This window comes from Podarcis raffonei, chromosome 12 (assembly GCF_027172205.1).
Source record: "Podarcis raffonei isolate rPodRaf1 chromosome 12, rPodRaf1.pri, whole genome shotgun sequence".
In the NCBI taxonomy this organism is placed as follows: Eukaryota; Metazoa; Chordata; class Lepidosauria; order Squamata; family Lacertidae; genus Podarcis; species Podarcis raffonei.
The window spans coordinates 20,590,827-20,603,876 of NC_070613.1; the positions used below are offsets into that span (position 1 = coordinate 20,590,827).

Here is a 13,050-nt window from a genome sequence, read left to right on the forward strand (position 1 = left end):
TGCATGGGAAATGTTAAACATTTACTAAGTTGCTGGGCACTGTCCAGAGGAGGTTCTCTTCTGTTGACAGAGAATAAATCTGCAATTCTAAATTTAGGCCATATGTACTCAGAAGCAAGTTCCATTGAATTCAATGGCACATACTCCCAGGTAAGTGGCATTAGGATTGTGGTGCAATGCTATGAATGTATATTCAGAAGTGAAACCCCATTGCGTCCAGTATATAGGGTTGAAGCCTAAATCTCACGGAACTCAGCAGCACTTATTTCTGAACACGCATGCTTTAAGATAGTGCTATAAGTTCTGCAACTGGGAAAACTCAGCTTTAAGCCAAAGGAGCAATTCTACACACACTCTCTCTATATATATATATATATGGTTGCACAATTTGTCAGAAGCACCTATTGGCATGTGTTGATGCCATCACTAGCAAAGAACACACACAATTCCGTTTCCCACTTCCCAGCCTAGCACTACTTTGTGCCATTTTTAGAATTTATTATTATTATTTTATCTTTAATCAAAATGTACACTAACAATACTATGTAAATATAAATAGTACTGTATAAATATTTGAGATCATGTAGTTCTCCAGTGAGTATACAATCTATATCACACTGAAACATTTCCCTCTTTTTTTCAGGACAGAGCAAAGTTGGCATAGATGGCTTGGTTAACCTGCTCCAGCCATGCATTTATTTTACATTTAAACACCAACAACCACCTGCTTTTCAATATTAACTTGCAATCTTATTTACAATACTTAATTCATAAAACAACAACCAAACCCAATAAAACAACAGAATAAATGAGGTAAAACCAGTCAGCAACAATTTATCAAATTATGTCTTCCAAAGCATAACAACACAATCCTATCCTATATTTACTCAGATGTAAACCACAAAGAATTCTGTGGTGCTTATTCTTGGATAAGCTGAGTATATAACTGCAGTTTCAATTAATCATATAAGTGATTCTCCCCCTTAAGTTTCTGCAAAACTGCTACAGCTGCTGGTGTTGGGGCCATTTTCCAAGATTGCAGACTACTAAGAAAGCTGCATGTGTTAATTGGCTTACTAGGGTTTTCTGGGCTGTCAATGACTTTTTTTTGTAAATGGTCACAGATAATAATGTAATTATCACTATCTGTACTTTTCTGCATTTCATCTTCTTTTGACTGCACTGTTTATGACACCCAAACATACATGCCCAGCTCCTGCAACTCAGCAAAACGCTTCATCATAGCTGTCAACTTTTCCCTTTTCTTGCGAGGAATCCGATTCGGAATAAGGGAATTTCCCTTAAAAAAGGGGAGCAGTTGACAGCTATGCATTTCATGCATCAGGTGAAGTGGGCTGCAGTTCATAAAAGTTTGCCGTAATAAAGTGATGAAGTATTTAAGGTGACCCAAGAAGTTTTGTTGCTAAAGTATCCAGGCACAGGCTTCAGCAAAATTAGTGCACCGTGCGTCCTCAGCACAGACCATACCCTGGGGCAATATTTCTTATCTTGATGAGGGCAGGAACATATGTTTGCAGTGCTCCTTTGGAGCAGCACTGAATTGTATGTAAGCTTAGAATTTAAATGTGGGAGTGAGGCAATAACTGTGCCTTCGAAATCCACTTGCTGCCTGATCCTGTGGAGCACACGTAAGTCTGCACAGAACTGCAACTTGTTCTCTACCTTACTTTGTTAGGTGGTATGAAGCATGGTGAAATTGTTCTTCAGGTGATAAATGGTTTATTAGCATTCAATTTAGTGTTGATGCAAAGAATGGTCATCCTTTGCCTGGGGCTAACAAGTACTTCTAATAAACTTAACAGAACCTTTTAAAGCACATTTTGAAATATGTTTAGCATATTTGTTCAGTTAGGCTCTTCTCTCTTCCCCCACCCCAAATGCCCTTTTGTGTATCCTCCTTTTGAACCTCAAGTAATTCCTGTTATATATTGCACATGTATAATAGGCTATGTTGCTGCCTAAAACAACCATAGCTCAAAATACACATGGACTTGATGGATTCATTTAGAAGTCTGCCCTTCCCTGGGTGTTCTCTGAGCAGGTTACATATCATAAAAACGAAATAAAACAGTAGAGCGTATCAGCAGCATCTAAAACCCTTTAATATACAAGCCAGCATTAACTTAACAAAACAGTCCTGCTTCAGGCACAAACACAACCGCAGCAATACAGGATATGACTGACATATCGCTTACAAGAGATTAAATCCCTTCCAAGCACTTGTCAAAAAGTCTTCAGCTGCCAATGGAAAAGCGTCAGTTTCAGGCACACCTGCGGGGATGAAGATTGATCTTTGTAGCATAAATAGATACAATTCATTAGGGTTTACAAAAAAAGAAGAAGTTGTGCATCGAGTTATGTATCAAGAAGTGATTGGCTAATGGGAAAGCAAAAGAGTATGGGGGAAGAAAAGTGCAGAATCGTGTTTATTCTTTTAAGACTTGGGAGTCACCTGCACAGAAGCAGCCATGATTCCCCCAAGCATCTAGAAGTGATTTTCTCTTTCTCCATCTTCTTCCAAGGCAGTGACAAGACCACGGAGGCTGTGGACCCTATGCACATTTAACCGGGAGGAAGTCTCATTGAGCATCCTGGCACTCACTTCCGAACATGTTTAGGATGGCGCTGTCGGTGACAAGGGCTTCTCCCTGGCAACGCCATCCCCATCCAGATACTGCATGTGTTTATTCGGAGCTTAGTCCCAGCGTATCCAATGGAACTTTGCTTACACAAATGTGGAGACCTGGGGTAGTCACTTTACAAACCAAAGCATGTTTACTCAGAAATAAATCCGGGTGAGCACAATGGATTTAGACTGCAATTATATACATGGGGCATTTAACTTACTTCTCACTGGATCTGCAACCTCTGAGCATCAGACAGGAATAGAGGTCTCCAGGCTTCTTCGAGCCCTCAGGTTTTCCTAGAAGACACTGGTGACCTTAACTTGCTTCCTACCCCCCGGGTTCTTCTTAGGGCCTTCAGGTGCATCTTGGCCTCCACTAAGCAGGAGCAGATGAAGGCAGGCCGAGCCTGGCCCCGCTCCTCCTCCCCCCCCCCTCCCCTCGCCGTCCCTTGACAGACACCGCCGCGGGCTTTCCAAGCCGGAGCTGCCCGGGAAGCTGGATACGGCAGGGGGAGGATGTTCGCAGGCTGAGCTGGCCAGAGGGGAAACATGAGAAGGCGCGGCTATTCACGTTCCGGGGCCCGGCAGCTCCTGCCTGGGCAATAAAGGCGAGCGGCGGCCGCGGTCAGAGCTTGTGGTTCAGGAGCTCTCAGGGGCTGCTGCGCGCGCTGAAAACGGGCGGCGGGAGCGGGGATGGGAGAAGGAGCGGCCGGGCAAGCGAGGAAGCGAGGAAAGCGGCAGCCCGGACCCACCTCATCACCACCAGCGACCCTCAGCCGCAGGCGCCAGGTACGGCCACGGGACCCTGGCATGGGGGGAAGGTGCGCGCGTCATTTGTCTGACTGAACCCGACCAAACCAAAGGACGCCGGAGGCCGGGGGGGGGGGGGTTGACCTCTCCACCTTCCCACACTCGCTCGCGCAAGGCCAACCACCACCGCCACTGCCCCGGATCCTGCCCCCGCTCCTTGGTCGCCCTCCCTTCTACTCCCCTGCGTTTTGGGTCCTTAGTGGTTTTGCCCCTTTGTAAAAAGCGCCGCCGCGAGAGGGCAGCGTGCAGTTGCCCCGCGCAGGGGCGGCGGGAGCGGGCAAAGCGCTGTCGGCGCTGAGGAGCCCAGAGGGAACGCGCGCCCGCCCGCGTAACTGCGGCCCGCGACGCCTATGCTGGGCACGCGCGAAGGTAACTAGGGCGTTTTAGTGGCATAATCAGCGGGAAGGAGGAGGTGCGGCCACTTAAAGTGATTTGAAAAGAGAGAGGGACTCTCTCGGTGGTGTGTTTTAAGCGGCCCCGGAATGGTTTTGGTTTTCGTGTGGAGCCCGTTCGAGCGCGCTGGCGTTTCTGTTCCCAGACGCGCATCCTTCTCATTGGATACCTTGCGGGGTGTCTTGTGAAAAGCGATCTATGTCATTCGGGGCGAGTCCACTTTGCGCCGCCCTGGGCTTCCAAGAGAGGCGCTCAGTTGTTTGTCCCCCTTCGTGGCGCGGGCGGCGCTGCGTGGACGGTCGCCTGCTGTCCTGCGGCGCCGGAGGAGCGGATGTGGCCGGCCTGCCGATGGCGCCCCAGAGGCTTCTGCGGAGCGACGACCATTGCGGGAAGCAGGTCTCGCGGCGGGCAGCCCGGGGTCGTGGCGCTCTGCTCCTTTCCGAGTCCCCGGGAATCTGGGGCACTGGAGTTCGAGTTGTGCGCGCGCGCGTGTTTGCAAAAGCCATAAATCAGGACACGCGTTGTAGGCACCGACGTGTTGTGTGTTAACGAGGAATTGGAGACGTCTGACTGCAAGATTTGCTGGTTCAAGAACCTGCTCCGCTCCCCCTTCCCGCCGCTTTTGGTTCCTATGTTTTTGCCAAGAGCTCATTGAGACGCAGTGTAGTGACTGCTTTCCATCACTCTCCTCTCCTATTATCAGCGTGGTTGAAATAGATTTCTTCCAACATCATCTGTCCAAAGAGTGGGGATTCTCCCTTTTGACAACTGTGGTCCTTGCCTGGGATCCATACGTGGTCTCTGTCTCCACGGCTTGTAACGTGGGAGACCACTTCCCCCCGTCCCCCTCCTGAGCAACGGTGGCGTTGGACGGGGAGGGGCAGGGCGAGGCATTTTCCTCGCAAAACAAGGAGAGAAAAGGGGACCACCTTCCTACAAACGTTAGCAAGGAGCCATCCTTAAATAGGGACAATTTCTGCGCTTGGGTGGGATCCAAAAAGGCGGGCAGAAAACCCTGCGGAGCAGGATAAAGAAGCGCATGTAGTGGGCACGCATTCGTGTACATAAAGTCACACGCTCATAGACACGCGTGTCCAGGGGGAGAGTTGGTCCTCAACACGCGCGGACTTGGACTGGAGCCCCGGCGAATCCGGCGGCGCGCGCGTGTGTGCTTAGGATCTCGGCCCTGCTCGTTTTTCATGCGCACTAGTCAAACAAGAGTCTGAACGACATCCTTGCAAATATTGACAGTGGCCCGTCGAGTTAATTTCTCTGGTTACTCGGACGTTTTCGGCCAAGGAAAAGCGGCTGCGCGCTGGCTGCTTGGCGGAGAATGTGGTACTTTCTCTCCCGGGGGATGGGGGGGGAGAGGCCGGGAGCAGCCCAAGGAAGAAAAGGGCCCCGATCTTGTTTTTAAAACCGTGCGGAAGGCGGACCCCCCTCCCGGATGGGGAGCCGCTGCTCGTGGTGCAGCTGATGGCTCGGATCCCGCCGGGCTGCGAGGTGGAAAGAAAATCCTGGGCCTAGAGGGAAAGGGAGACGCCGGGGCCAGAGCTGGGCTGCGGACGGCCGCATTCTGCGCAAGAATCAGACAGCCTGCGGCGTGGATTGTGCTTGGACACAATGGTCTAGGTGTGTCAGGGTGCTATGGACGCCGGGTTGAGACGGGAAGGTAGAGGCGGACGGTCGCCTCTCCAAGTGTAAGCCAGTAGAGGAGATCTGGGAGCCACCCAAATACACCGCCGCGAGAAGGAATGCTTTGGCCCGGGGCAGACGGACTGAGGAGGGGAGCAGAGAGACGCCCCTTCGGGTGGCTGCCGGTCCGGTTCTCAGGAAGATGCCCGCCAACCATCATCTTCAACTCTTGGTGACTGCGCTCTCTCCCGTTTCGGTCTCCACAGCCACCGCAGGCGCTGTAACTCTCCAAGAGTTTGACCCCCCCCCCAAGGCGCACTGCAGACAGACGGATGCCAACAGCCACAATTGTGTGTACACTATATGGTTATTACACTGTTTTATCCCCCTCCTTTACGTCCCAAGAGCGGGTATCTGTTGGCCCATTTTGACACGTCCAGTATCTTCCTCGTCTGTACTTGAGAGGGTTGTGCGCACACCTCCATTCCCATATTTCCTTTCACCTTTGTGCGCTATCCCCCCGTTCAGTTTGATGGCCTTCCATCAAACGGGTCCCTGAAATCTAGAGGATGCTCATTTAAAGCACAAGTTGAATTGGGAGCCCGCTCTTTAAGATGTGGAAGGTGTTTTTTAAGCGTTGGCTCTGCGCGCGCACACGCATGAATGGTCTCAATGCATTGCAGCCTGGGTCATATGACGGAGGTTTTAGGGTCATCCGCTGGTCTAAAGCTCCGGCACCTCGCAGTTCCTCTAAGCCAGGCATAGGCAAACTCAGCCCTCCATATGTTTTGCGACTACAACTGCCATGATCCCTAGCTAACAGGACCAGCGGTCAGGGATGATGGGAATTGTAGTCCCAAAACATCTGGAGGGCCGAGTTTGCCTATGCCTGCTCTGAGCACCTAACGTGTTTTTCACGAGGACGCCTTTTCACACGTTAGGCTGAAATTATCCCTTGAGCTTCCCCTGTCAAGACGCCTGGACCGGAGGACCTTCAGAGAGAGACAACATTGGAGACCTGTGTCGCTATCCCAGACACGCACTGCCCCTTATCAACACGTGGCGCAAACAGCAGCAGCGAGGCGCATTTGACACCGCAGATAGAAAAAGCCCTTTCGATCTTTACGCATCTGCGGTTTAACAACCCGCTTTCAGACCTCTCGGCTGCTGCTTGTGGCACCTGCTCGTTAATATGGGATTGGATGGGAAAGAAAAGGGATAAAGCAGAGCCTTTTTACACCTCAGTTTTGGAAAAGTCTGAGCGCCTCCACACCTCGCCAAATGTTAAGCGTTTCCATCCTTCACCTGGAACGCCTATTATAAGATACATTCGTTTAATTCCTGGTTTTCCACCCCGCTTTTTGCCCCGTTTCAACAACCCCGTTTCAATGGGTCCAGCGGTTCTGTCTGACTTTCTTCGCCCGAGAATGGCCAGAGGGCAAACGGACCGTGGCCTCTCCTCGTTTCCAGCCCACCTTGAGTTCGCGCAAGGAGAAAGATTGGAAGCCTATGGACGCCTCGAGATCCCCGGGGAGGAAATGTTCTGCCTATGTCCTTTTTGCCGACTTTGACGTGTACGTTTGAGGCTTTGTTATAGCGAATGCTGGTTCCCCGGGGAAAACGGGACACTCCGTCTGCCCTCGCCTCCACCTGCCTCTCTTCCTCCTTAAAACCAGTCTAGAGGGTGACTGGGCTGCCAGCTTCCTCCTCTGTCGTCTCAATGTTGCCTTTCAGTAGGGAAGAGAGAAGATGGAGACAAAGTCACTGCCTGTCATTGGCCCCGCCTCTGGGCACCAGCCATCACTGGGCTTTAAACTTCAAGGGATGCTTTTTGAACAGAAGATCCCGCCCACCCCTTCTGCATTAAAGGCAAGTGACTGTAGTTCAGTAGTAGAGCATCTGCTTCCCATGCAAAATATCGCAGGTTCAATCTCACGCAGGACTGGAACCCTGGAAACTGGCTGTGTGGGACCATGCAGAAGGAGAGGGGCCAAATGGTCTGAATCGATATAAGGCAGCTTTCTAGGCTGAGAGAGGAGACAACCACGCCAACCCCAAGATCCAGGAACGCTGGAGGGTTGCAGTAAGGGTCGCTCACTCCACACCTGCTAGACCAGGGCCATCACTTAAAAACGAAGTTTAAATGGCACTTTGGACTTGGAATGGAAATGGAGGCTTGGCTTCCCACTCACCTCGCATTGCGTGTGTGCTACACGAACTTGGATACGACTTAAATTTCGTGGGCTAAAGCTCCCTTCAAGAAAAGGCCGAGTTCATTTTTTTAAAGAAAGATGTCGTGGTAGTTCAGTGTGTGTGGGCAACCTTTGAGGGTGGATCCTGATACCCCAAACCATCCAGCTGTGGTTCCCAGATGTTGCCGGACTCCAGCTCCCATCTGCCGCAGGCTGCACGGTCCATGGTCAGGCATGATGGGGACGAGTCCAGCAAACATCTGGAGGGCCGCAGGATCCCACCCCACCCCCACCCCTTGATCTGCGGGGACCGAAATGGCTTGGGACCATAGCTGTCAACTTTTCCCTTTTCTTGCGAGCAATCCTATTCGGAATAAGGGAATTTCCTTTTTTAAAAAGGAAAACGTTGACAGCTATGCTTGGGACCCATCGGGCTCTAAAAAGACCTTCCCTTCTTGTAAACGCATCCTCTAAGACCGAGCTCTAACAGCAGCTCTTAGTGGTGGGTCAAAAAGCGGCGCGCTTGGAGTCCTGCTCAGGTGGGGCAGTCAGATGGGGATGCGCCTTACTTCCCTGGGTAGGGTCGGAGGGCGCCCTTGCTCCTTCTGCTGCATGGGACCCTGGGCATCTGCCCCAAAGCCCCCCCCCCGGTGCCTGCTGCGCCCAAACCGTGCGCCCTGGCTCTGGCGCACTGAAAAGGGAAGCACGCTCGTTTCCGCGCCGCCCCAGCGGGCTGCTCCCCCTTCCCTTGCCAAACCCGCCGGCCTCGATCTCCTCGGCTTTGGCGTCTCCGGCGACTTCAGCTGCTTCCCCCACCCCCTCGAGTAACCCGACGCTTCTCCTCCTCCTCCTCTTGCAGCGCCCGTCGAGTCCTCTGCGCCCCTGAAGCGCAAGAGCGCGCGCCTCCTTCGCCCCGGCTGACCAGACTCCCCTCAGCCCCGGCCGCCGGGCTGCCCGCGCGCCCTCCCCGCCACCATGAACACGATCGTCTTCAATAAGCTCAGCAGCCAAGTGCTCTTCGAAGACGCCGCCAAGGAGAGGGAGAGGAGCAGCAGCCGGCCTTACGCCGGGGTCTTGGACGTGTCCGCCCACCCGGAGGTCCTCATGCCTGACAGCCCGTCCATGAAAGACAACCTCAGCCTTCGACATAGGAGAACAGGGTAGGAGCCCCCAGGCCGATGGTTTGGAAAGCGAGGGGTGGGAGAGACGCAACTCTGATCATGTGGGAAGCTTTGCATTGTTGGATTAATCCTAATTATGTTCCGCTTTTCAGCCGGACCTGAAAACAGTTCAGTTTCTCAAGGCAGTTCACAAATAACAATAAGCATGGGCTCTTTTTTGTTTTTTTAACAATAACAAAAAAAATGTTGCCTTGTAGGAATTCAATCAAGCCCTTACTTGCCTGATCTAGTGGCTTTGTAAAACTTCGCCCCACAAACATTCCCTTTCTGAACAGCTAGGGCACTTTAAATAGCTTTAGAGAACCCACCCTTCTTATGACGACTTGAAAACAAATCCCCATGAATTGCATTTGCCTCCATTGATGTTTGTAAGATCCTAGTCCAAAGGTTTATGTAAAATCCCGCTGTGGTGTTCAGTGAAGCTGTCTCCCAGGGGAGGGAAATGTTTATGGTATTGCAGATAGTGGTGTGAAAATATTGGAGCGATTATAGACAAGTGTATCAAATTTAGGGCTTTGCCCAGAAACCGGTTGCTCCCTGCATATGGTGTGAGTGTGAAAGAGAGGTTTAGAGAGGGCGCTGCCTGAAAGCTAAGTAATTTAAGGGTAGATTTAAATCCAAAACATGAAGTCTGGAAGTAAGTAAACTCTAGTGATAAACTTAGAATCTATAGCAAAATATTACCCATTGTAAGAGAGAGGCCATGTGGTAAGCAGCAAACCTCCAATGGACAGTGCAATAGACAGTAACTGAACTGACTAACAAAAGAGTTCATTGGATTGAGGACATACCAACAGTGACTGACAAGATTATTGCTGTCTATAGTTCTTGCCGGGGTTTTTTAAATATAGAAAATGTATTTTGCCATAGGATCCAACTCCTAGGAGCCGAGGTCCCTTTGCTCCCCCAATAAAATATTGGGGGGGGCAACCCACCCCCCAATTGATGGACATTACCATTCAAATGGTGTGTACGTGCCATGTCTTGTGATTGACAATACAGGATGGGGCTCAGCTGGGACCCCATCCCCAATTATTTATTCAAGTTGGCAACCCTGTATTTTGCAAAAGCATTGTTTACAGTATATTACAAAAGTTTATTAAAAGCTGCCTTTTTTTCCAAAGAATGGAACACAGGAGTAAGATTGTTTTGTATTAATTGCTACAACACCTACTGCATCCTTCTTCAATGTAATGACCTCGTGTTTTGGATTACAGTTCCCTTCAGTCCCAGCCAGCAAAGACTGACACATTGGGATACAAAGTGCTTTTACCCAAGAATTCATCTGCTACACACTGAGGTTGCAATCCCAACTCCACTTACCTGGGAGTAAGCCACACTGAATTCAGTAGATACAGTTAGGTTAGTGTTGAAAATCACATGCCCCAAGTAACCCAGTTTTGCTCTGCTTGCTCAGGGACAGGCAGAAGGGAGAGGGTTGCCCCCATTTCATCTTTCAGCAGCATAATTCTAGACACTCTTGTTTTTGCATGCAAGTTCCACTGAACAAAAAGTGAGAAGCCTGAGGATAAACATGTGTAAGCTCAGGCTGTGCATCTGTAGTCAAGTGATAACTCGATAAATTTAATACGGTGCTTAAGAGGTGTCCAGAATGCTAAAGACCGAAACAATATATTTTATAGCTGAGTTACCAATTTTAAAAGATTGCATCAGCTCATACTTCTAATAGCATTTCAGGTTGGCAAGAGGGTGATTGTGTTTCATCAAGATTTTATTTCCAGCTGATTCAGGCAGAATTAGATTTCAAATAAAGTGTTAGAAGGCAAAAAGCCCAAGAGGCTAAAAAAAAAAAGGTGAGAACTGGGAATTTTGGGGAGGGGGGGACAGATATGGAACAAGCCGCAGATGTAGCCTGAGAGCAGCACCTTCTGGAAGTGATTTGGTATTACAATCTCAAGCCGCAAGTCATTAGGGTAGCAGAATGGGAGAAGGACAGATCCGACCCGTGGAAGCTAACCTGCACAGGTCCTAGTGAAATGAATCAGAGCCATGCTGTTGAGCAGTTTGAAGATATTAAAACAGGGCTTGTGTGCAGCAGAACATCCAGGTGGATTATGCCTCAGCCTAAAGTGTGTGTGTGTGTGTGTGTGTGTGTGTGTGTGTGTGTGTGTAGTTTTTCTACTTTGGCCTTCAAAATATCCTTGGTTGGTTCTCAATGTCAGGAACAAACTTCCCATTGTATCTAATCAGGTTGTGATTAGAGATGAACATGTGCATGCGGTTGTTTAGGGCACTATGGCTGAAATCCTATGCAGACTCACGTAGGTGAAAGTCCCATTGAACGATGCTCAAGACCGGGCTTGGCATTTCTTGAGATGTGCAAGAAAAACCAGCAGATGTCTAAAAAGGTTGTTAATACCTGTCACTGGATGGACTTCTGTTGGTGTAGGAATGTGCATTCATTCCATCAAGCAAAACCTTCTCCTTCACCCAGTGAAAAGTTCCAGGTACAGCTCATTATCTGGCAACAGATATCACGTCTTCCATTATGAGTGTTTTATTATCTGGAACAGAGCTAAAATATTAATGGCCTATCATCACTGGATTGTGAGTGAAGGCCAAATTAATTCCACTTAAGATTGGCTTGATCTTGATGTGCAAATTCCTGACATGTGAGGAAGGGTGGTGCTCTCGTGGCAACTAGACCATAAACAGATGTGTGCTTGGGAGCATTGGAGAGGAGCATGGGAAACGGACTGCTGCAACATGTTGAGTAATCCGATGTTCAGACGGCTTTAATACCAAAACAAGCTGGACTTGGATCTTCCTTTCCTGTTTTTAAAAAGTCTTGTTCTAACAGTCTGTGCTGATATTAATTGTAGATAACAGCGGGGGGGGGGGGGACTTGAAAGGGACAGTGGCAGAGCTTCTGTCTGGAATTTAGCTCTCTTTTTTTGGTAATTCATAAGCACCCAGCAATTTTTGCAATAAGCAGTCTTCTACGGGAGGAAGGCTATGGTCAGACTGGCCCTATTTTGGCTCCTTGAAGTTTTGCAGGACCCCTGCATTAGTTACACTTACCCCCTCCACTCCTCTGACGAGGAGTGAACAAGCCCACACCTTGGGAATGATCAAAACCGATTCTGCAGCCCTCACTGCAGGTTTGCTTGTCCAGTCTGATGCCCTCCTGGTGGTGTGGACTGCAACTCCCATCGTGGGACTCCCATCACGGTCCCAACCCTGCTGGCGAGGACTGATGGGAGCCATAGTTCAAAACATCTGGAAGGCGCCAGGTTGGGGAAGGCTGCTTTATACATTGCTCTGGAATGCATGCCTTGCTGCACACAGAACCCACCCAAGAACTTGAGCCCCAAGTGGGGTGGTTTGGGGAGAATGCAGAGGACCGAATGCATCCCTGTGATTCCACCTCTGGATTGGCACTTAACCATAACCAGTAATCTGACTTTGCTGCCATTGGTCTACCAGAGCAGTTTGTGTGCAGCAGCCCAGTGCTAGGTGCACATAATGTTGGACTGAGGCCATTTTAACTTGGAGCTGGTATGCCTTTTGGTGTTCTTCCCATGCCTCTGTTGGTACATGCTTTCTTGTGCGCTACTGATGGAGAGCCTTGGGTGACTGGGAGCGGCCGCAGAGACCACATAACACCGGTCTTGAAAGACTTACATTGGCTCCCAGTACGTTTCCGAGCACGATTCAAAGTGTTGGTGCTGATCTTTAAAGCCCTAAACGGCCTTGGCCCAGTATACCTGAAGGAGCGTCTCCACCCCCATCATTCTGCCTGGACATTGAGGTTCAGCGCCGAGCGCCTTCTGGTGGTTCCCTCACTGCGAGAAGTCAAGTTACAGGGAACCAGGCAGAGGGCCTTCTCGGTAGTGGTGCCTGCCCTGTGGAATGTCCTCCCATCAGATGTCAAAGAGATAAACAACTATCTGATGTTTAGAAGACATCTGAAGCCAGCCCTGTTTAGGGAAGTTTTTAATGTATTTTTAATATTCTGTTGGGAGCTGCCCAGGGTGCTGGGGAAACCCAGCCAGATGGGCAGGGTATAAATAATAATAAATAATAATAACTAATAAGTTGTTGTTGTTCTTGTTATAAAAGGCAGAGTTGAAGCGATGGCCTGTGTGTGTGAGAGAGAGTTCATCAGCTGTGCTGTACTTGCTTGCTCTGATTCCAGACTTACCTTCAACTCTCTCCCCTCCCAAGGCTC

The 13,050-nt window shown here is 49.8% G+C and overlaps 1 protein-coding gene across 2 annotated transcripts in view; it reads left to right on the plus strand.

Moving 5' to 3' along the window:
* Window positions 1-3,156: 3,156 nt before the first annotated feature.
* The window catches only part of MKX (mohawk homeobox), a 61,932-nt gene continuing 52,038 nt past the window's right edge, over window positions 3,157-13,050 (plus strand). For both annotated transcript variants that reach the window (XM_053410069.1, XM_053410070.1), the window contains exons 1-2: window positions 3,157-3,436; window positions 8,537-8,837. In XM_053410069.1, the coding sequence (XP_053266044.1) occupies window positions 8,653-8,837 (185 nt within the window). In that variant the 5' untranslated portion in view covers window positions 3,157-3,436; window positions 8,537-8,652. The remainder of the gene's footprint in view (window positions 3,437-8,536; window positions 8,838-13,050) is intronic.